Here is a 24,373-nt window from a genome sequence, read left to right as displayed (position 1 = left end):
TTTGAAACATTTGACAGATGAACAGTTTATTGATAGATGTGAAAAGCTGCTCCATTATTCGGTTCCTCTAAATCCTATTAAAAATGTACCTCTTCTAGTGAGACATTCAGGAGGATGAAGATCTCGAGAATGACGGGTTGAGTAAGAATGGACCTGAGAATGTGTTCTAAAATAGGTCTTGAACTCCTCAGGAGAGTTCAGTCATCCTGCTGTCACATCACAGAAACACATCACACCGCATAACGCTTCTACTAGAATGTGTTAGTGGAGCAGCTAAGATGAAATATTCATAACTATTATGCATTCTGCAATAAAAGCAACACATCTGGCACAGATTAAGGTCTATATGTTACAAAAGTTCATTATATATAAACCTACATATGTGCCAAATGTCTTGGTTTATATGCTATGAAAATATATAGATATTTACATAACATATAAACCTACATATGTGCCAAATGTCTTGGTTTATATGCTATGAAAATATATAGATATTTACATAACATATAAACCTACATATGTGCCAAATGTCTTGGTTTATATGCTATGAAAATATATAGATATTTACATAACATATAAACCTACATTTGTGCCAAATGTCTTGGTTTATATGCTATGAAAATATATAGATATTTACATAACATATAAACCTACATTTGTGCCAAATGTGTTGCTTTTATCCAAAATGCACAATTGTTCTGGATAACTGCTCTGCTACATGGACTGCTGTCTAGCTGTCAGTCATACAATTTGGGGAAAGAATGTGCAAATAAAAGGGGAATAACATGTCTATTAAAGAGCCTTGAATTATAGATTGATGGTAAAATAAATAAATAGACGTAGCACTCGAATGCAATCCAATACAATTCTGCAATAAATACTCATTAATCCTTTTAAATATAACACAAGTACCATAATATCATTCAAGACACCTCAGAGAGTGTCTTCATAATAGTCAGCAGCAAAAATTCGATTTTAGTAGAAATGCATCACACTGCACATCCAGTAGGCTGCTTTAGTCCTCCCTGCAAGAGGCTGGTTTCATATGGTCAGATTTATTGGACCGGTATGATAGATAGATAGAGAGATAGAGAGATAGAGAGATAGAGAGATAGATAGGTAGATAGGTAGATGGATAGTAACTTTATTGATCCTGAGGAAAATTCCAAGTTTCCAGCTTCAGTTCCAGCCGCAGCCAAACACCATGTATATACCGTACAGTAGAGTATATACCGTACAGTAGAGTATATACCGTACAGTAGAGTATATACTGTACAGTACAGTAGAGTATATACTGTACAGTAGAGTATATACCGTACAGTAGAGTATATACCGTACAGTAGAGTATACACTGTACAGTAGAGTATATACCGTAGAGTATATACTGTACAGTACAGTAGAGTATATACCATACAGTAGAGTATATACCGTACAGTACAGTAGAGTATATACCGTACAGTAGAGTATATACCGTACAGTAGAGTATACACTGTACAGTAGAGTATATACCGTAGAGTATATACCGTACAGTACAGTAGAGTATATACTGTACAGTAGAGTATATACCGTACAGTAGAGTATACACTGTACAATAGAGTATATACCGTACAGTAGAGTATATACTGTACAGTAGAGTATATACCGTAGAGTATATACTGTACAGTACAGTAGAGTATATACCATACAGTAGAGTATATACCGTACAGTACAGTAGAGTATATACACTGTACAGTAGAGTATATACTGTACAGTAGAGTATATACCGTACAGTAGTGTATATACTGTACAGTAGAGTATATACCGTACAGTAGAGTATACACTGTCCAGTAGAGTATATACTGTACAGTAGAGTATATACCGTACAGTAGTGTATATACTGTACAGTAGAGTATATACTGTACAGTAGAGTATACACTGTACAGTAGAGTATATACCGTACAGTAGAGTATATACCGTACAGTAGAGTATACACTGTACAGTAGAGTATATACCGTACAGTAGAGTATACACTGTACAGTAGAGTATATACCGTACAGTAGAGTATACACTGTACAGTAGAGTATATACCGTACAGTAGAGTATACACCGTACAGTAGAGTATATACTGTACAGTAGAGTATATACCGTACAGTAGAGTATATACTGTACAGTAGAGTATATACCGTACAGTAGAGTATACACTGTACAGTAGAGTATATACCGTACAGTAGAGTATACACTGTACAGTAGAGTATATACTGTACAGTAGAGTATATACCGTACAGTAGAGTATATACTGTACAGTAGTGTATATACCGTACAGTAGAGTATATACTGTACAGTAGAGTATATACCGTACAGTAGAGTATATACTGTACAGTAGTAGTTTTTAGTAGTAGTCTGACTGTACAGGGAACTTTTGTTTTGCAACTGAAACATCTTTCAGATTTGAGTGAATAGCACAAAAAGAACCACACTACCACGTGAGTTATGTCAATATTAACTTTAATCTTTGACAACACATTTCATAAATAACAATTCATTATTGCTTTCTTTAATCTGTATTTAAAGTATAATAGAGGCTTGGTCATCGGGTTACATAGTGCTTGCAGGACAGTGCAGGAGACGGCGTCTTCGTAATTCTTCAACTGTTAACTTAAACGTGACGTCAACATAATACTTATCGTTTTTAAGAAACTGTGCTCTGTTCGTTGTCTGGAGACGACACCTTAGAAACAAACAGCGTGACTAGTATCCACATCATCAGTAAAGTGTGTCCGTAGTGGAATCTATTGTTTTACACAGACACAAACAAGATGCCTTTATACAGAAAAATTATGCCACAAATTCATTACACCATAATAACAAATGAGCACAATCTATCAAAGGTCTAATGAAGCTAAATATTTACAACGAGAGAGAGAGAGAGAGAGGAAAGCTTTGTGACACGGTTAGGACACGAGTTTGGTTTCAGTGTTTCACCAACGGAGGATTTCAGTATGTGATCCAAACTGAAGTAAACAATGAGAAACAGGCAGGATGTGATGCAGTAGAACAAGAGCATAATATAACATTGATAACATAGTATAGAGCGGGAACATTATCTTTCTGGAGTACATTTACTAAGATATCCAATGAATGAAGTCTTTCTATAATAAGGCCTGAGTCCTGATGTTTCAGATCACAACACGCCAAGACAGAAAACAAACAAACAGATTTTGGCCATGCATGTGCTTCGTTTAAAGTTCAAGTGCAAGCAATACAGCAGTAGAAGGAGAGTTCAGGGTTCAGTTAATGGTGTGAGCTGTGAACATATCTACTGGAGATGTGGGATAAGGAATGACTCTATTTCTCTTTGAGGAAACAGAATTTCACAGTGTAAACAAGCAGAGGAAAAATCTGACTATTTCCTGAAGCAAATCCAGTAAATATATATATATAAGACATTTACATCAGTGAACAAGGCAATATGTTTGGAGCTGGAGATGCCAGTGACCTCATCTAGTCCACCGTCTTCTTTTAGGATAAAGTCACATTTCTCAAGTGTCTGAATGTACTTCCTTTTCCCACCGATGGAGAGATGAATATTTGAACCCATCTGCATTCCTGCAGTCGGTTACAGAGCAGGGGCTTATCTGTCAGGGTCAGAGGTCAACTCCTTTGACCAGGGCCGTCTCCAGGGTGACGGTGAACCCGTTGAGCGTGTGCAGGATGCGGGAGAGGGAGTGTACGGCAGCTCGGTCCCGCAGCAGCGCACCGTCCTCGTACGTCCTCGCTGTCAGGGAACAGTCTGCCAGCAGGGGGAGCCACTGAGAGAGGAGCCGGTCCCTGCCAAGAAGAGCACGCCACTGGTCAAGAATGGTCCCATACATGTCTTACAAACGGAGAGGTGAGCCAAGCTTTCTCTTAAAGGGACTGTTTGTAACTTCTTCCATGTATAAATCATTGCTGGTTGGTGTCTCATGGTCTCGCGTGTGTCTATGCTGTTCAGACTCAGACTCCAACACAAACTACAGTGAAGCACCAAAACCTCTTGGTTGTATCTAGTGAAGCATGTCTGAATATACCTGTATCCACTCTCTGTCTGAAACGCTCCGTTTTAGTGCATTTCAATGGAATTGCGTTGCTAGGCAACAGCTGGGGTTCATGTTTACTTCCTGTCAGCTGATGTTATTTACATACACTGCAACAGGAAATAAACTGGGACACATTTAGAATATTTACGTTTAAAACCGTGTAATGGTCTAAATATTGTATATTTGTGACATCACAAATGAACAGAAATCCTGATGGCCTGTTTCAAACGCACAATTTCTGAATACGGGCTGTGTGTATTTATATAAAGCACTTAAACCTGCTTTATAATATAAAATACATGAAAATCTCACTTATTACAATATGGGACCTTTAAAATCACAGATACCAGTGAGGAGAACATTTTCAAACCTTTTCTGGTTTAGATATGGATCATAAATCTACGTTTTTAGACTTATTACATTGGATTAAATACACAAGTATCAGAATCATAAAGAAGATTATGACCCCCCCCCCCCTCACCTGATTCCCAAGCAGACCAACAACTGGAACTTGCCCTCTTTTCCGATGTTTCGTGGCGAGGCGTTGATAGCGTTGACGTAGCGGCACAGCGAGTCACAAGGTGGACCCTTTGTCAGTGTTGCTCCGTGCAGGTCACCCATCTGATCAGCCGTGTCCATGGAAACCACTGCCTTCTCTATGGGAGCGAGGATGGGTCACACTGTCAGTTCATAACTTATTAATATACAGACAACAGGGTAAAGTAAGGTTGTAGAAGACAAACACTAGAGACGGAGGGTGTAACACTGGTTGTTATACAAAACGCATCAATCATGCTTTGTTGCATGAAATTTGATATGTGAAATTCATATACATCACCACTGGATGGAGACAAGAAACAGACATCAGCAAGAAGTTAAACATTTGACTTTTAATGAACCCACACATTACTTACCCACGAAGTCCCAAACGAACACGTTCCTCTGGAACAGACGGTTGGGTTTGAGCCCGTGCAGGAGGAAGTTCTCCAAGGAGAGCACCAGACCTCCTTCTCCACATAACAGCACCGTCACGTTTCCCCTCTGGGACGACAGAAATGGGATTTAATAGAGTAAGCAAGAGGCTCATCTTTCACATTCAGTAAATCCCCATACTGTATTATGCAAGTTTACAAAATCCTCCACAACATAGAACAAGATGTTTATTTTCTAATCTTCCGTTTCCTAACAGGAAGTACGGAGAAGATGTTTGTACATTAAATCCAGCTCACTGAAGATGTTACAATGAAGAGGAGACGGCCCTTTACAGATAAACCAAAGTGATCCATTTAGTCTCTTCAGCGCTTTTAACTTAATGTTGTCTGACACACAAACGAGTCCGGGGCTGGAGGAGCCGGAGTAACCACGTTGGAGATCAAAATAACCCAAACAGGAGGTCGACAGTGGAACACATCGCTGCCTGAGATGCTTTGCATTAACCAATCTCGCCCTATTTAACCTTAGAGGGCCAACAGGTTAAATGGACATAATTAAAACAATGGTAGGCAGAATGATTTTGGCATCATTGGGCAGACATCCCATAATAACCTTTCAGCATATTGAAATTGAAGTGTTCTGAGAGAAAACTAGACTTCTGCTCCTCCTCATGGCTCTGTTTTCAGGCTTTACAACATCTAGCCCGTGACGGGAGACTTTGACCAATCACAGGTCACTTCAGAGAGAGAGAGCGTTCCTATTGGCTGTTCACTCAACAGAGGTAGCTGTCAATCACTCGCAAACTCCGATCAAACGGTCAAACTAGACAGCGCTGGTCAAATATGAATCAATATTCTGTTACTGTAATGTCTATTTCTCTCCTAAGAAAGTGAGCTCTGGTTGGTGGGCGGGGCTTGGTATTTCCTCAGCAGATCTCAACATGGCTGCCGGGTCAATAACTTTCTCATTTTACAGCTAATCCGTGCTCTACGAGATGATCCTGAGAACATCTCAGGAGAGAAAAAGGCATTAACCATCCATCCATCCATCCATCTTCAACCGCTTATCCGGGATCGGGTCGCGGGGGCAACAGCTCCAGCAGGGGACCCCAAACTTCCCTTTCCCGGGCCACATTAACCAGCTCTGACTGGGGGATCCCGAGGCGTTCCCAGGCCAGAGTAGAGATATAATCTCTCCACCTAGTCCTGGGTCTTCCCCGTGGTCTCCTCCCAGCTGGTCGTGCCTGGAACACCTCCCAAGGGAGGCGCCCAGGAGGCATCCATGCTAGATGCCCGAACCACCTCAACTGGCTCCTTTCGACGCAAAGGAGCAGCGGCTCTACTCCGAGTCCCTCACGGATGACTGAGCTTCTTACCCTATCTCTAAGGGAGACGCCAGCCACCCTCCTGAGGAAACCCATTTCGGCCGCTTGCACCCGCGACCTCATTCTTTCGGTCATGACCCAACCCTCATGACCATAGGTGAGAGTAGGAACGAAGATTGAACGGTAGATCGAGAGCTTTGCCTTCCGGCTCAGCTCTCTTTTCGTCACAACGGTGCGGTAAAGCGAATGCAATACCGCCCCTGCTGCTCCGATTCTCCGACCAATCTCACGTTCCATCGTCCCCTCACTCGCGAACAAGACCCCGAGATACTTAAACTCCTTCACTTGGGGTAAGGACTCATTCCCTACCCGGAGTAGGCAATCCATCGGTTTCCTGCTGAGAACCATGGCCTCAGATTTAGAGGTGCTGATTCTCATCCCGACTGCGTCACACTCGGCTGCGAACCGATCCAGTGAGTGCTGGAGGTCGCAGACCGATGATGCCAACAGGACCACATCATCTGCAAAAAGCAGCGATGTGATCCTCAGCACACCGAACTGCAAACCCTCCTCCCCCTGACTACGCCTCGATATCCCGTCCATGAATATCACCAACAGGATTGGTGACAAAGCGCAGCCCTGGCGGAGGCCAACCCCCACCAGAAACGAGTCCGACTTACTGCCGAGGATCCGAACACAGCTCTCGCTTTGGGCGTACAGGGATTGGATGGCCCTGAGAAGTGCCCCCCTCACCTAATACTCCCGCAGCACCCCCCACAGTATCTCCCGGGGGACCCGGTCATATGCCTTCTCCAAGTCCACAAAGCACATGTAGACTGGATGGGCATACTCCCAGGCCCCCTCCAGGATCCTTGCGAGAGTGAAGAGCTGGTCCGTTGTTCCACGGCCAGGACGGAATCCGCATTGTTCCTCTTCGATCTGAGGTTCGACTATCGGCCGAACCCTCCTTTCCAGCACCTTGGAGTAGACTTTACCAGGGAGGCTGAGCAGTGTGATACCCCTGTAATTGGCACACACTCTCTGGTCCCCCTTTTTGAAAAGGGGGACCACCACCCCGGTCTGCCACTCCTTAGGCACTGTCACCGACTTCCACGCGGTGTTGAAGAGACGTGTCATCCAAGACAGCCCCTCCCCACCCAGAGCCTTCAGCATTTCTGGGCGGATCTCATCAATCCCCGGGGCTTTGCCACTGTGGAGTTGTTTGACTACCTCAGTGACTTCCACCAGGGTAATTGATGATGGTCCCCCATCAGCTTCCAGCTCTGCCTCTACCATAGAGGGCGTATTGATCGGATTCAGAAGTTCCTCAAAGTGCTCCTTCCACCGCCCGATTACCTCCTCAGTTGAGGTCAACAGTGTCCCATCCTTACTGTACACAGCTTGGATGGTTCCCCGTTTCCCCCTCCTGAGGTGCCGGATGGTTTTCCAGAAGCACTTTGGTGCCGACCGAAAGTCCTTCTCCATGGCTGCTCCGAACTCCTCCCACAAAAAAAGGCATTAACGTAACAGAATATTGGTTGTTGTTTTCCTCCGGTCCGAAATCTTGCAGATGCCGTTTGGAGCACCGGAGGACACCGGAGGACACCGGAGGACACAGAGGAACATGATTTATTTCAGATTACCTGTCTCATGCACTACTGTCAGGATGTAGTGAGCGTTTTGCTTCTACCTGGCCTACTGCTGCTTTAACTGTGTAATGCATCCTCTCTATCTACGGTTACCTACCTCTTGTTCGGGTTTGTGGAAGTGTTTAACGAGGTTATTTGCTGCCTCCCTCATGTCCTCTTGTACTTCAACAGACAGCATTCCTGAAAGGACACATCAAGAATAGGAATAGAAACATGAGGACGGATGATGACAGACGCGAGGGGAAGTGGACAGGAGCTGAACAGAAAGGTGATACAGGAGCAGAATCTGTTATTGGACCAACAAGTAGGTCAGCTATTGTACTAAAGAATGTGTTCTTTGTCAGTACGCACTGCTTCGGCTGCCAAGCGCTCCCAGCACCGCCCGCGCACACTGAGATGGAGAGGCCAGCTCCGGAGGCGTCCCTGTCCACCGTCCAGCATCCTCCTCTCCACCAGGTGACACCAGCTGACCAATGAGAACTCTTTCCAAGCTGCCGTCGCCCACGCCTTTCCCCAGCCAGCGGCCGCATGGGAACCTGGCAGGAGAGAAGACGGGGTTTGATTATCATCCAAAGGACATGGCACAGGTAAGAGCCATCAGGTCCAATCAGCTCCTAGTGAGTGTGCTGAGTTGATTTAGTTTATAGATCTGATCTGTATGAGGCAGCAGCAGTGTTCATGGGAGCTCAGACATCCAATATCTGACAGTCAGGATCATTCAGATGTCATCGGATCTTTATCCAACGGGGAGCTGCTGTCCACAAACATATTCTTGTACTAAAGAGAGCTGCAGGGATGATGTATTTTTGTAGGCCAACCAGGAAGTTAGCATCGCCCGGAGTTCTGTACTACGAAGCCAGTTCATCATCCCCAGGGTATCTTCTCCTTATCTGGCTTCACTAACTCTAACAACAGAGGTCTTGCTAAGCGGTCCTACGACGCTGGTTATCAACTCAGTAAATCAACCCAGAGTTTCTCAGTCTGGCTGTGAGAGCGTTCACATTCTTCCCAGTAAGAAGTGATCCACCTTCGTAGGACGGAAAACCCTGAAGGGTTAACCCTGAAGCTACCTCGCTAACCCCTAAATCCTGCTTCGTAGTACAGACCTCTGGTTCCCTCCACTAACAGCCAATGGGATTGTTCCATTGGGTTTTGGATTATTGCAGAAAATCAGCTCTGTGGTAAACAAACGTTTATGATACTTAGATGTTTTGATATGATATTTTGAAGATAATCTCCACAAATGAACTCCACTTTTATGATTTTTGAAGTGTGAATGCAATCGGCAGAAATAAAAAGCTAACGTTGGGCTGTAGATGAGCTACACCACGGTCGCATGAACCTGAGGAAACACACCGAGGCTGTGAAGGAGGACTAATGTTACACGTGATGACGTTTAGTTGCTGATTTAGCAACTTGTTAGCAACCACCTTTTTTAAGACACATACATGCTTCATAATTCACCAGTGGGATATTTACTTACATATTTTATGTTGTAGAACAAAACATTAAACCCTCTTGAGCTTCTGTTAACCATAGAGCTGATTTCAGGCATGTAACCAAAGACCCGTTAACTTTGAGACAAGGGAGCCAGAAGTGCTAAAACTCATCTCTGGGTTTAGGACTCATTCCTGCAGCTCTCTGGGTCACAGTCTGTGTTTAGTGATGAGACGAGGGTCAAAGTAAGAAGCTCACTTGTAGGTGTGTCCGGTGATCTCATTATACACCATCACACAGTCAATCAGACACTTGGCCAGCAGGCCAGAGTTCTCCTGTCCCAGCTGCAGAGTGCTCAGCCGGCCCAGGTTCTTGCTCTGAAATGAAAAGCAGCGACCACAGTGAGTTTACCGAGGCACGTGTCTCTGTCACACACATGTCGACCTCACTGCTGCAGAGTTAAACACAAACCTGGAAATAAATCTCTTGTGTATTCTTTGGGATCTGTCGAACTCCTGAATCGCCCAGTTCTCCTGACACGCACACCCAAGGGTCAACTGTTGCCATGGCAATGCTCAGCTTCTTCATGGGTATTATAACAACACGGTACGGAATACCTGCAGAGACACGAGAGCAAAGTTTTATTCATTTATGCAACTTCTTTCACACTTAAAGGTGTCCAACTATTCTCACAATACTCAGAGTAACAAGACTCGGTCTGACCGAGTATCTGTCTGGACCGTATCGGGTCAGGATGTGAGTTGGTGGCTAAATTGTTCCACCAATAGTCAGAGGTCATGTCTATCATGTTTTTAACACTTATATCTTAATGTTTGATTGAAACTTATAATGAAGCAAAAGACATTCAGTAATATTAAACTAAACTAGTCAGTATATTATACATTTTATACAAGGTGAAAAGGTATCAGCATGACATACATCATGCAAGGTTAAACGTATTTCAGTTTTTTATCAAAGCATGTGCAATTAAATCACAGCTCAGTCTGTTTATTTTGGGTTCAGTAGCGACGTGTGTCTGATAGATACAGATACAGTATGTGAATACAGCTCGCCGCCGGGTGACGTTATGAACCCAGACATGACGGCGTTTGGTTTTCTGACATATCTGGGACTTCACCAACATGTACAAAGCAGCAACAGGGGTTATTTCTGGAGGACAGCGAGGCGAAAATTAGCTTTGTGTTTAGTGTGAATGCACGGTAACACAATATGAAGCACAACATAACGTAACTTAAACGAACATTAACAATAGCACATGCACAACAACAGCATGATGTAATGAGACATTGATCCACTGACACGCTCCCCAGAAAACCTAAACACAGAACTGTTCTCCGCCTTTTCATTTTGAAAGAGCAACGACCAATGAGGGAACTCCAACAGTCAGCCGACCAATCCTGTAACTTCATCAGTCAGTCAGTCACTCAGTGACAGACTTTAGTGTTTGTAGGGCTGGCCCTCTGCGGTCCAGCCCTAAAGGATTTTCACAGCATCGGGGCAGATGTCTATTGTTTGAGGTCTAAAGGGGCTGATGGGATACTGGCTGTAATTCAAGTAGAAGGTCAGTGGGTGGAGAAACTTTCAGCGTCCTTGAAAGCTATAAAGCTGCCAGTAAACTCTCTCATTCTGCTGTTAAAGTTTACGGGACTTACTGATGGAGGTGAAGACGCGTGTGAAGCAGAGGTAGTCCACCGTGTTGAGAGAGAGCAGGTGGAACAGGAACTGCTCCCTTTCTTCCTCACAGAGCAGGAAAGCGTGAGGTTTATACAGCTGCCTGTCAGAGGACGAGAAGAAAGGGAAACAGGTCCGTCACAATCAGGAGACTTCCTATAAATGACACCCAGAAACACCAGACAAGTCCTTTATGAGTGAGTCCTGACCTGAGCAGCTCTTGGTTAGTGAGCAGCTCTTTAAGGTGCTGGGACAGCATCTTCTTCTCCAGAGCCAAATGGATCCAGGCCCGGGCCTGACCCACCTCAGACAGACCCTCACTCATGGTCTGGATAAACCTGGAAGAACAACAGAAACAAGCTCTGATGCTCAGCTGTTTCTCATCACATCTGATTTAATGACGATTCTTAACTTTATATGTTCTAGAAAGATCAAAGAGAGAACAGAACAAGATGCTGGAGATATAATGGATGGGTAGTATATCATTATTTTAAAAGTTAACAATCTGTCTTCATCTAAACTAAAGCCAAAGTATCAGTTATCATTTGTATTTTTTATAAAACATATACCTTACAAACATGCCATATGCAGTTTCTCCCACATAGATGCACCGCTCTCTCCCACATCACAGCATGTCTGCTCTTGTTACCTCATATCCTGTATTAAGGATCCTCTCTGGAGCAGAGCGCCGTCATCACACGTTCTCTGGTCCGAACCGTTAGACCCTGAACAGACAGCAAGTTAAACACCTACGATGATGATCCGACTCAGAGCTCGGTGATTGAACAGTGACGAGATAAAGGAATCAGTGAGGTGATGCTCTGACCTGGAGACTCAGCTGGTGTCTCCGTCTTCCCTCCGGCCGCCTGGTAGTGAAGCAGATGGGACCAGAGAGCGGACTTCCCCTGCTCAGAACAAACACACATGTCAATATTCAGCCCGTTCATTCAGTCACCTCTTTGTGCTCGTATGCATGAGTTTGTTGACGTGGGAACACACATGCTTCTTTAGGTCATGTGAGCTGATGTGAAGTGAAGAGTCTGACCTGTTTGAGCTGCAGGCCGTGGCCCCAGGTTCTCTCCAGTAGGTCACACAGACCGTGGATCAGCGTGTTCTCCTGCAGACCCGTGATGTTGGCTTCTCCCTGACCCAGTTCCACGCTCTCCTTCCCCATCCGCTCCATCAGCATCCGTTTGGTCTGAAAATGCCAGAGAACATTTAGTGGCATTAACCTTGAACGGTGATTTAAAGAAATGAGTGACAGCGGCGCCTCCATCACCGTCAGCACACCGATAAAGCTCTCACCTTCAGACGACACTCGCTCAGCAGCCCGTCCACAAACTCTCGGTGAGTCTGACTGACAGCTCGAGGCGACGAGTCGAGTAGCTTCGACTGGCGAAGGTTCTTCCTCGCAAACGTGTGCTTCTGTTAAATGAACCAAGAGGTCATAAATCAGACACGAGCCTCCTAAAGGTCTGTGTGTGTCTGTGTGTGTGTGTGTGTGTGTGTGTGTCTAAGTGTGTGTCTGTGTGTGTCTGTGTGTCTGTGTGTCTGTGTGTGTGTGTGTGTGTGTGTGTCTCTGTGTGTGTCTAAGTGTGTGTCTGTGTGTGTCTGTGTGTCTGTGTGTGTGTGTGTGTGTGTGTGTGTGTGTGTGTGTGTGTCTCTGTGTGTGTCTGTGTGTGTCTGTGTGTCTGTGTGTGTGTGTCTAAGTGTGTGTCTGTGTGTGTCTGTGTGTGTGTGTGTGTGTGTCTGTGTGTGTCTGTGTGTCTGCATGTGTCTGTGTGTGTGTGCGTGTCTGTGTGTGTGTGTGTGTGTCTGTGTGTGTGTGTGCGTGTGTCTGTGTGTGTGTGTGTGTGTGTGTGTGTCTGTCTGTGCGTGTCTGTGTGTGTGTGTCTGTGTGTGTCTGTGTGTGTGTGTGTGTGTGTGTGTGTGTGTCTGTGTGTCTGTGTGTGTGTGTGTGTGTGTCTGAACACATGAACGTACCTGTCTCTGTTCGTTGTCGACTCCTGAGTGTTCCGTCACCGTTGATCTCTTCAGGTCAGCCCTGCGTGATGCCGTAACCCGTCCGGACCACCTGTTCGCCCAGATAACATCAGATAACATCAGATGACATCAGATGACATCAGATAACATCAGATAACATCAGATAACATCAGATGACATCAGATGACATCAGATAACATCAGATAACATCAGATGACATCAGATAACATCAGATGACATCAGATAACATCAGATAACATCAGATAACATCAGATGACATCAGATAACATCAGATGACATCAGATAACATCAGATAACATCAGATAACATCAGATAACATCAGATGACATCAGATAACATCAGATGACATCAGATGACATCAGATAACATCAGATAACATCAGATAACATCACATAACATCAGATAACATCAGATAACATCAGATGACATCAGATGACATCAGATAACATCAGATAACATCAGATAACATCAGATAACATCAGATGACATCAGATAACATCAGATGACATCAGATAACATCAGATGACATCAGATGACATCAGATGACATCAGATAACATCAGATAACATCAGATAACATCAGATGACATCAGATAACATCAGATAACATCAGATGACATCAGATGACATCAGATAACATCAGATAACATCAGATGACATCAGATGACATCAGAAAACATCGCAAAATAAAATTCAAATGGTGTTTTGTGTATTTAAAATACACAAATGTGTATTTAATAAATAAAGTAATAAAGTAGATCCTGACAACCAGTGATATTCTAATGCAGCGGTTCCATCCTTTACGTCTGACGTAACCACACAACCCCCATCAGATGAGCTCTTTAAAATCACTTGAGCTGCTCCTAGAACCGTTTGGACCCTCTGGGCCCGGGTTCCATGTACCCGGGTTCCAGGTACCCGGGTTCCATGTACCCGTGGTTCCATGTACCTGGGTTCCATGTACCCGTGGTTCCATGTACCCGTGTTCCATGCACCCGTGGTTCCATGTACCCGTGGTTCCATGTACCCGGGTTCCATGTACCCGTGGTTCCATGTACCCGTGGTTCCATGTATCCGTGGTTCCATGTACCTGGGTTCCATGTACCCGTGGTTCCATGTACCCGGGTTCCATGTACCCGTGGTTCCATGTACCCGTGGTTCCATGTATCCGTGGTTCCATGTACCTGGGTTCCATGTCCCCGTGGTTCCATGTACCCTTGGTTCCATGTACCCGTGGTTCCATGTACCCGTGGTTCCATGTATCCGTGGTTCCATGTACCTGGGTTCCATGTCCCCGTGGTTCCATGTACCCGTGGTTCCATGTACCCGGGTTCCATGTACCCGTGGTTCCATGTACCCGTGGTTCCATGTACCCGTGGTTCCATGTACCCGGGTTCCATGTACCCGTGGTTCCATGTACCCGTGGTTCCATGTACCCGGGTTCCATGTACCCGGGTTCCATGTACCCGGGTTCCATGTACCCGGGTTCCATGTACCCGTGGTTCCATGTACCCGTGGTTCCATGTACCCGGGTTCCATGTACCCGGGTTCCATGTACCCGTGGTTCCATGTACCCGTGGTTCCATGTACCCGTGGTTCCATGTACCCGTGGTTCCATGTACCTGTGGTTCCATGTACCTGGGTTCCATGTACCTGGGTTCCATGTACCTGTGGTTCCATGTACCTGGGTTCCATGTACCCGGGTTCCATGTACCTGTGGTTCCATGTACCTGGGTTCCATGTACCCGGGTTCCATGTACCGGTGGTTGTGAATCACTGTTCTAATATCATTGATTCACAGCTGATAAACGAAGGCGCTCACTTGTTGGTGTTCTGTCCCTGTGTGAGCACATCAGCCTGCAGCTTAGGGAAGTAGCCCGGCTGGTGCCGCCCCTGGCCGATCCTCATGTCCAGCAGGTGGGGGTGTATGGCTGTGTGGTCGGCCTTCAGCAGTCTGCGCTCAATGACCTGAGCTGCAGAGACAAACCCAGCACTGGTTAGTACCCAACGGGGGGGGGGGGGGGGGCTTCTACTGTAGACCAGCAATGATGTGTGTCGAACACTTAGTGTCTCCTCTCATGTGAACATCTCGTATTCAGGTTGGTTAAGTGCTCCTGAGTGTGTTTAGTTGGAAGGAGACAGAATAGAGTAATATAATGTAACAGCATCTCTGAAGTGTAAATGTGAACATACGGACAGATTCAGATGCATCTTCTGCAGAGAGGTTGGCAGGACTTCAAAGCAGAAGATCTAAAACAGTTTCCATAGGACACAAAGCCGTGTCCTCCGCTTCCACCGTATAATGCTCATCCCTCATCCCCTCCCGTATCCTTTAGTTCACCCCTCTCTAATCCCCTATCTCCCCCCCCCTCAAATAACATCCCATCCCTTCTGTGTTTCAATTATTCATCACATTATATCCATCAGTTTCTATTTAAATAGTTAGATGTTCTGTCAAACAAGTCTCCTTAAGCAGAGTATAGCAAGATCTTCAGTTCTTATTACCAGAGAGAGAGAGAGAGAGAGAGAGAGAGAGAGAGAGAGAGAGAGAAACAGAAAGGATAGCAACATAATCAACAGACAGTCTGAACCCAACAGAAGGACAGAAGGACAGATGGCGACAGATCGGCACATTCCCTCTCCACAATCTGGCATCCACTTCAATCATCGTTCTGCTCAATCTACCAATCAACCTACTTCTCTCTGTATACCGTCTGAATGCTGAAAAGAGACCGCACAAACATCCAGCTGTTACTCTGGGTTTGTCGTTAAAACGTACAGCTTCTTTAAATCACTGCATGGAATCATTTAACTTACTATTAAGATCTAAAGTCCTTTCAGTTGTACAGTATAGATGCCACTGCCTGTTTCCAGCAGTTGTGAACTTAACTAACCAGTTTTCTCTGCACGTGCACGTGCACGTCACTATCAGGTAAGTTCACATGTAAAACCAAAAGAAATGAAGCCGAGTTATATTAAGACTTTCCTGGTGAGAAAGACGACTCATAGCAACGATGATCTATGATACACTAAGAGGATCATTTGAGCCGGGTTTCTGTTTTTGTTCCATATTGTAGGAATACAGTATTTATTTTGTGACTCCATCATAGTGCTTTATTTCCTCCTCTCCTGTTCAGGAGCAGCTTCACAGTACCTGACTCAAAGACTGTGGTGCACTTCCTGTAGCGACAGGTCCGGGAGTCCTCTTCGTCCGTGACGTAGAGGCGTTCTCTCTCCAGACGGCTGTCAAACAGCTGCTGCATCGGTTCTCTGTCCGCCCAGCGAGATATCACCTTCCCATCCACGAAGGAAGAAAACATGGATGTCTCCAGGAAACGGGACAGGAAGTGCAAATGGGTCGTCGGCTGAACGGAGAGGAAGGAACCCTGAAACATTGAAAAGCATCACATGGACGGGGGTATAATGTTTCTATCACAGAGCGAAGCAATCTTAACATATGTGGGAGTGATTGGTATGAACACAGTAGTTCTATAACATCTATTAATCCATCTTTGTGCATTGACATCTACTGAAGTACCTTGTCAAAGCTGAACGTCCCCTCCCGGTTGCTCAACCAGGAGTCCAGATCCAGAGCGCTGTGGATGACAAACTCCTCATACTTTCCAAACATGGCAGTAAAACGTCCAGCGAACACCTCCCTCAGCTGAATGTTCAGCTTGGCAGCTTTCAGCTCTTCCTCCTCCTCCTCAAACACGTGTCCCAGTGTCTTCTCTCCATCCGACATCTTTTCTCCTCCGCACCTCCGCGCCAGAGCCTGCAGCCTCTCCAGCACCGCCAGCTCCTCGCCTCCGAGGTTCCCGTTCCTTCTGTCCTCCATCAGATCCTCCAGCACCAGGCTGCTCAGACGAGGCGAGGCGGCGGCGGGCTCGGTGATCGCGCCGCCCTGCGGAGGGAGCCCGAAACGCAGCAGCACCTCACTCAGCTCCTGGACCAGCTCGGTCTGGTCTGGAAACACCGGGAGGTCCTCGGGGGCCTCGACACAGCGGTTGTCAATGTCCACAAAGCACAGGTTGGCCTGTCCATGATAAAGAGACAAACAAGAGAGTTTTCAACTGGCTCCTCCATCAGATAATCAGAACAGCTTTAACCAATCACAACCTACAGCGGAGCTTTAACATCCCATTAAGATCACAGAGGAAGATCTCCTTCCATTAATAGATTCCTGCCGTTTGTCCGTGATGAGCCCTCAGAGGATATTAGCATGTTGAGGATTATCTAATGATTACTGTTATCACTGCAGAATTATGGAAACCTTCAGTATCAGGCTTTCACACTCACTGGCAAACAAATCAGACACGTGTGCCAGAAGTGAGGCCGTGAAGCTGCTGAGCAATGAAGAACAGAACTTTGTGAGAAAGATAGGCGCTGATTTAAAATCCTGCTTCTGTAAGCAGCAGCGGAGCGCAGCGCCGTCAGCAGCACCGCGACCTTCAGCGGTGACCTCAGGCAGTCAGTTTACAGCCTCAGGGGACGTCGATGTACTGTAGAGCGGTACGGTTACTCTCAGCAGCTTCATCCTCCGAGTTAATGTCTTCAAGTCTTGTTTCTTCATCATCTCTTTCATTCGAACAGGAAACTCAATATTAAGGACGACGATATTAGTGTCGGTTGACAAAAGAAGAAAAAACAACCAGATCATACATTATGATTCAAATAGTTCACACTTCTTCCTTGTAAATTACCTCCCATACATCAAACTGCACAACTCCAGTAAGAAGTGGAGATCCCTAATTCTCATTCATTATTCAGCTAGTCGTATTATTCTGGATCTCTCATGCTCTGCGTTTTTGCTTTCATCCCCCCCGGCCGTCTCTCAACTGCCTCCTTTCTGGGGCAGAGCGACTTCAAAGAGGCTTCAGTGATTATATTATTATATTATATTCATGCAGCATAAAGTCATCTCAGAGGAGGGGGGGTGGGGTGTATCGTCAGAGGGAACATTGTCACGCATGCATCACATTAACGGCTGGAAAAATATTAAACTCTAACAAAACACGTTTAGATCCTTTTGTGTGAATTAGGGATGCACCGATACCAATACCGATACCGATACCGATACCAGTATCGGGTATCGGGTATCGGGTGCGATACTGTGTTCATGTACTCGTACTCGCAAAACGGCTCCGATACAACGGCACTGATACCACTTTACGATGGTGCGCCCGACCCCGCTGGGCCGGGATCCCTCCTCAGATCCCCAGCCTGCCGTGTGTCGCTCACACCCTCCAGCTGGATGTTAACGAGGGTCTTTTGGCTCAGAGAAGTACTCGTATCGGTACTCGGTATCGACGAGTACACAAATGTAAGTACTTGTACTCGGTCTGAATAAAGTGGCATCGGTGCATCCCTACTGTGAATGTTTACTGAATGTCTGACTGGCGTGTTCAAACAGGAAACTACAGATCCGTGTTTAACGGCGTACCTCGTGTGGCAGGTGGAGGGAGGACCGCTGAGCTCCGTCTCTGCGCTGGATACCCAACAGGAACGGCACCGGAGCATCCAGGAGGTGATGGAGCGGCGCTGAAACGATGGGCAGGTAGATGTGTTGCCACTGGAACGGGAATAGCAAGGTGGTGACGCCCTCCGCCACCGTCATCAGACGCTGGTAGTCTGAGGAGGAGAGAACAGAGCGTGGAGGAGGAGTCAGCTTTAAGTCTCATTTTCAAGTACATTCCCTTTAACCAGATTTTAATGAAGCTGTTTTAGTTAACGATTTACTGTAATTAATATTCCTGTTTACATGCTAGCCCAATGAATGACTGAGGATTCAGAAAAAGGAAAGGTCTGGAGTGATCCGAAGTTCAAACGAGTGTGATGAAGGAGCTCTTTGGTAGGAACACAAAGGAAGGAAGGTCCAAAGCCTTCAATCAGACGGCTCCTTCACTGTAAGAACACTGATGAAATTCATCAAGGTTCAATGTTTTAACGCTGATTAACGACATTAATAATGTCTTCCTGTGATTTCACTAGGACCTTATCTGCATTGAGGTAATCATATGTGTGGATTTCTTATTTTGAGTGTCATCTCATGCATACTAATAACTGCTAGCGTGCTAACCTTGAGAGCAGAGTAGGACTTGTGTCTCCAGAAGTGCACAGGTAATGAGTTGCACCATGTTGTCCACACCCAGCAGCGAGAAGGCCTCTCCGAGAGGATACTCCCCCAGCGGGAGCTCACCCGGCCCGGGCCGCTGGCACACGATGGGCCCCTGCACCCCGTGGAACCTCAGCGACCTGCCCGGAGGAGGCAGGGGCACCTCGTACAGGATGTTATGGATGTAGCTCTCTATCGGGAGGGGCGGGGCCGTGTGGGACGTCACCGCCTGGTGCAGCTGAGACAGGAACTCTCGAGCAGCTTGCAGGAAGGGCAGCGGCGTGAGGAGGCAGAGGGCTTTGGACACGTACAGGGTGTCCCGCGCCGGATCGAAGGAGCCCGCGCAGCCAAGGCAGGCGGGAACCCCGGCCAGAGACTCGGCGTCCGACTCGTCCAAGCTGCTCACGAGCGAGTCCATGCTGGAGGTGGAGGGCGAGGAGGCGGACGAAGAGGTGGAGGAGGAGGGAGTGGAGGCAGATGAAGCTGAATGGTGCTCCACGTGGTGCATCTGGTAGAGAGTCTGCATGGCGGTGATGATCTGAGCACCGGTCACCTCCTCGTAGAAGGTGTGGACGAAGCCGTAGGAACGCGTCCCGTCGTCAAAAGACATGGTGAACGAGTGAAACTGAGGATCGAGCCTGTCGGCCTGCGTGCGGAAGGAGAGACCCCTCGGCATGCAGAGCTGAGGAGGAGAGAACATAGAAGAGGGTGAAGAACATCAGGCTCCTCTTTGGTCATTTGTAACATGATTCACTGGTTGGAAGAACCACAGAACATCTACCATACACATCTTGTCCTTCTATTTCTGCTGTTGAGAGACAAGAAGAAGAACATTCATGTACAATCCAAGATCTCACCATGTTGACGGCATCTTTATTGAAGGGGTTCCTGTCGGTGCTCTCAGGGTAGTGCACCAGCACCTTGGACTTGAACGAACGTCGGATGGGGATCTGCTCAAAGCCCTCACCTGAGAGACCAACAGAGACACAGAGAAGAGAGTTATGGAAGAGTGACCTTTGACCTTCATCACTGCTGAGACAGACTTTGTTACACGATGAACAGAACAAAACAGAGGACGTCACAAAGTGACAGCAGCTTTGAGTTATGAGAATGCTCGGACAGGACGACCTTGTCTGAAAAGAGAAAAGCTCATCTGTTGTTGTCAGCGAGGACGTTCTGCAGCACAGAGGGGAAACCCTTCCAAGGGTTGCAGAACTCAACTCATCAGCACAGAGATGGACCCCTCATCCCCGACTCTCTGCAGGAGGAAACTCTCTACGCTGCTAGAGCGTGCACAGGATGAAGATCTGCTAGAGCTACGTGTGCATGTGAGGATTGAATTTGCGATGTGTGCAGGAAAACTCTGTTACATATTCCCACACACACAATGCACACATTTGATGCATCAACTTTCTTCTCTCTTCAGTCTGTGCACGTGTCAGCTTCTAGCTCCGGTTACATGCAGCACAGTGATGTGTGTGTGTGTGAGCAGCTGAAGATAGAGAGACACTGTGAGTGTATGATTCAGCGTGTGACTGGCATCATTCATCCTCTCTCTGGGGGGGGGGTGCCTCTTCACTGTATTCCCCGTTTCACCACCCAGAGTTCATCTCCAGTCTCAACAGACCCACGTCGCTGTGTTACGAGAACAAAAACAACTAACTGGTGTTCTCTCGGCTGCCGGCCTCGATGCTCTCATTCAGCATTCAGGAGCATCCAGCTCACCTGCCTACGAGATGACGCACGGCTCCACGAGAGAGGAGACTGCACCACACAGAGAGAGAGAGAGAGAGAGGAGCACCACTTCAAGTCAAACTGAGTCAGACCGGTAGGTGGGAGACAGGAGCTGATGGATCACAGTGAGGGGAGTCAATGTTCTTGGCTAAGGATACAAACTGGTGTCGGCGCTGAGAGGCAGAATGGAGCACCTAGTTGCCATGGCAGCACTTTACCGCCGTGGCCTCGAAGATCGCCATCGAGACAACAAAGCTCGTCAGCGGTTTACGTCACCTCAGTTTCATCAGCTGACCCAATTAAAACCCTCACTACCCCCCCGACACGAGTTCCCCTCCAGCGTCTCTCTCTCTCTCTCTTCTCTCTCTCTCTCTCTCTCTTCTCTGTCTCTCTCTCTTCTCTGTCTCTCTCTCTCTTCTCTGTCTCTCTCTCTCTCCTCTCTGTCTCTCTCCTCTCTCTCTCTCCCCGTCTCTCTCTCCTCTCTGTCTCTCTCTCTTCTCTGTCTCTCTCTCTCTCCCTCTCTCTGTCTCTCTCTCTCCCTCTCTCTCTCTCTCTCTCTCTCCCTCCCTCTCTCTCTCTCTCTCTCCCTCTCCCTCCCTCTCTCTCCCTCTCTCCGTGTTAACAGAAGGGAGTAATGGGGGGGAGGTTTGTTTTATGTCTGTTTCAGTTCAGCTGTAATTAACACGTTTCCTCCTCCCACATGAAACTCAGTAGAAACCTGAGTACTCTGAGCTCATCAGTTGCAGAATACTTTATATCATAATCATTTAATCTGCCTATTATTTACTTGATGAATCATTTAATACAGACGACTGTCCATCACTATCACCTAAAACTCAACCAGGAGACGTCTTCAAACTGCCCGATGTGTCCGTCCAACAGTCCAAAAACTACAATATATTACATTTTCTGTCACATCAGCAACAATGAATTGATTAATTTTCCATCTGTCAAGTTATTGTTTCAGCTCTAATCCTCAGTGCAGGACAGTCATCGCCACGGTCACTAGAATATCAATAATCTCACAACAAAGTGTTTCATATTGATTCCACGGTTTAGACATTCATCACAAAGACGTCCAGTATGTCCCTGAAAGGTGCCCCGTCCCTAAAACAGGCCGTAGACATCTGTCATATTCACCAACTGAACCGTCCCGTTCATCACATCATTACATGAGTAGATGAGGACGGATAGAAAAAGCAGAAAGAGATTAAAATGACAGCAAATGTCAGCCGGCAGCCGTCACTGACAGATGAGGAGTCAAACAGTTTAAATCACTCCGTCTCTGCGTTACGGATTCGTCCTGAAGGTTTAACCACGTGACAAAACAAGAAAGAAGAAAAGTGTCTTCTTCATCTCCGGCTGAGACACAGACGCGTCGCTGAGCTCGTAGGCTTCAAATAAAGGATAGAAGTAAGTGTTGAGTGCCTATAAATAAAATAACTGTAACGTCTATATACATCTCTTAACAATCAGTTCAACAGGACAAAGCAGCTCTCAGATCAGGTCAGGGAGTTCTGGCGTCTCCAGTGATGATGTCACCCCGCTGTGACAGTCGGCTGCTGAAGCCTCGGTCCTCCGGAGACGAGCAACGTCACAGGAAATCTGATTAGGCCGCAGAAAACACACAGTGGCCTCCATTGAGGAGCCAACAAGGGCAGACTGTCTCCCGGTAGGCATCGTTCTCTAATGGCAGACACAGATCATGTCACACGTACACATGCTGGTGCACGTGACAGAATAAACAGTGCAGTGGATAACAGCAATGTTTCAGTCAAATCCTGCAAATAGTGGCATGATGATCGCCGAGGGGTCACTGAGCAAATATAAACGATCGGCCACTTGAAAATCTGAGATGTCTGCCAGATTGACCTGCTGATGATGGTTTCTATCATAGAAATTCATCTTCTTGGTCAGTTTGAGAGATCTTAGTGTCAAATGATCTGTTTTCTAGCATACTGGATCTAATTTTGATAGTTTGAACAAGTTTGAACTGCAACATGGCGGCCAGGGAATCGAGCATCAAGAAAGTGTGTGTGAAGCTGAAATATCTTGCACGGTCATTGAGACACAAGGAGACGAAACCATCAGTAACAACAGGAAGTCCCTGGATGCTCTCATGAGGAAACAGACACTAAACAGACACAGAATGGCCGCCATAATGCAGTTTCAAATTGTTAAAACTATCAAAATTAGATCCAGCATGCTAGAAAACAAATCATTTGACACCAAGATCACTCATCCCGACCAAGTAGATGTATTTCTATGAGAGAAATCATCATCAGCAGGTCAATTTGGCCGCCATCTTGGATTTTCAAGTGGTTTCTATTTGCTCAGCGTCTCCTCTGGAATCATCAGGCCACATTTGGTGCTTGTATCACTATTTGCATGATTTGTCCGCGCTCCGCTCCGCTCCACTAAAACATCTCCTGCTTGACTAGAGCTCACAGAACAACCCCCCCGCTGCAGTGGGTCTGAGATGACCCGCTGTTACATAAGCAGATTGGTGGAGCTCAGATAAACCAGCCAGCAGCGCTGTCACTCCTCAGCAGGGAGCCTCATATCAGAGACACATATCAGAGACCGACGGGTTCGTTAGAGCAGCAATTAGTCTGCAGCAGAGCCGTCATCTGGTCCAGCGTCATACAGAGCTCAACATCCTACATACTGTATATACAGAGAGTGATACAGAGCTCATCCTATATATATATATATACAGAGTGATACAGAGCTCATCCTATATATATATATATACAGAGTGATACAGAGCTCATCCTATATATATACAGAGAGTAATACAGAGCTCAACATCCTACATACTGTATACACAGAGAGTGATACAGAGCTCATCCTATATATATATATACAGAGTGATACAGAGCTCATCCTATATATATATATACAGAGTGATACAGAGCTCATCCTATATATATATATACAGAGTGATACAGAGCTCATCCTATATATATATATACAGAGAGTAATACAGAGCTCAACATCCTACATACTGTATACACAGAGAGTGATACAGAGCTCATCCTATATATATACAGAGAGTAATACAGAGCTCAACATCCTACATACTGTATATACAGAGAGTGATACAGAGCTCATCCTATATATATATACAGAGTGATACAGAGCTCATCCTATATATATATATACAGAGTGATACAGAGCTCATACTATATATATATACAGAGAGTGATACAGAGCTCATCCTATATATATATATACAGAGTGATACAGAGCTCATACTATATATATATATACAGAGAGTGATACAGAGCTCATCCTATATATATATATACAGAGTGATACAGAGCTCATACTATATATATATACAGAGTGATACAGAGCTCAATATCCTACATACTGTATACACAGAGAGTGATACAGAGCTCATCCTACATATATTCAGAGAGTGATAC

General features: G+C 45.9%; 1 protein-coding gene across 3 annotated transcripts in view; it reads right to left on the bottom strand.

Annotated features, from left to right (window-relative positions):
• Positions 1-2,467: 2,467 nt before the first annotated feature.
• Positions 2,468-24,373, bottom strand: part of LOC119486942 (DENN domain-containing protein 5B-like) — a 23,492-nt gene continuing 1,586 nt past the window's right edge. The window contains exons 1-21 of one of the 3 annotated variants that reach the window (XM_037767508.1): positions 20,337-21,316; positions 20,066-20,175; positions 19,173-19,890; positions 18,537-18,724; positions 16,632-17,129; positions 16,248-16,479; positions 14,916-15,066; positions 13,074-13,164; positions 12,396-12,515; positions 12,136-12,288; positions 11,917-11,995; positions 11,740-11,815; positions 11,300-11,428; positions 11,072-11,193; positions 9,870-10,015; positions 9,657-9,775; positions 8,313-8,497; positions 8,059-8,141; positions 4,970-5,096; positions 4,537-4,711; positions 2,468-3,807 (exon numbers count right to left, since the gene is read on the bottom strand). In XM_037767508.1, the coding sequence (XP_037623436.1) occupies positions 3,624-3,807; positions 4,537-4,711; positions 4,970-5,096; positions 8,059-8,141; positions 8,313-8,497; positions 9,657-9,775; positions 9,870-10,015; positions 11,072-11,193; positions 11,300-11,428; positions 11,740-11,815; positions 11,917-11,995; positions 12,136-12,288; positions 12,396-12,515; positions 13,074-13,164; positions 14,916-15,066; positions 16,248-16,479; positions 16,632-17,129; positions 18,537-18,724; positions 19,173-19,890; positions 20,066-20,175; positions 20,337-20,361 (3,711 nt within the window). In that variant the 5' untranslated portion in view covers positions 20,362-21,316 and the 3' untranslated portion in view covers positions 2,468-3,623. Of the gene's footprint in view, positions 3,808-4,536; positions 4,712-4,969; positions 5,097-8,058; positions 8,142-8,312; positions 8,498-9,656; positions 9,776-9,869; positions 10,016-11,071; positions 11,194-11,299; positions 11,429-11,739; positions 11,816-11,916; positions 11,996-12,135; positions 12,289-12,395; positions 12,516-13,073; positions 13,165-14,915; positions 15,067-16,247; positions 16,480-16,631; positions 17,130-18,536; positions 18,725-19,172; positions 19,891-20,065; positions 20,185-20,336; positions 21,317-24,373 lie in introns of those variants that run through there. The other 2 variants (XM_037767506.1, XM_037767507.1) reach the window with 2 other exon arrangements.

This window comes from Sebastes umbrosus, chromosome 4 (assembly GCF_015220745.1).
Source record: "Sebastes umbrosus isolate fSebUmb1 chromosome 4, fSebUmb1.pri, whole genome shotgun sequence".
Classification (NCBI taxonomy): domain Eukaryota; kingdom Metazoa; phylum Chordata; class Actinopteri; order Perciformes; family Sebastidae; genus Sebastes; species Sebastes umbrosus.
Note: the sequence above shows the minus strand (reverse complement) of the source record. Positions and strands in the feature narration are given on the sequence as shown.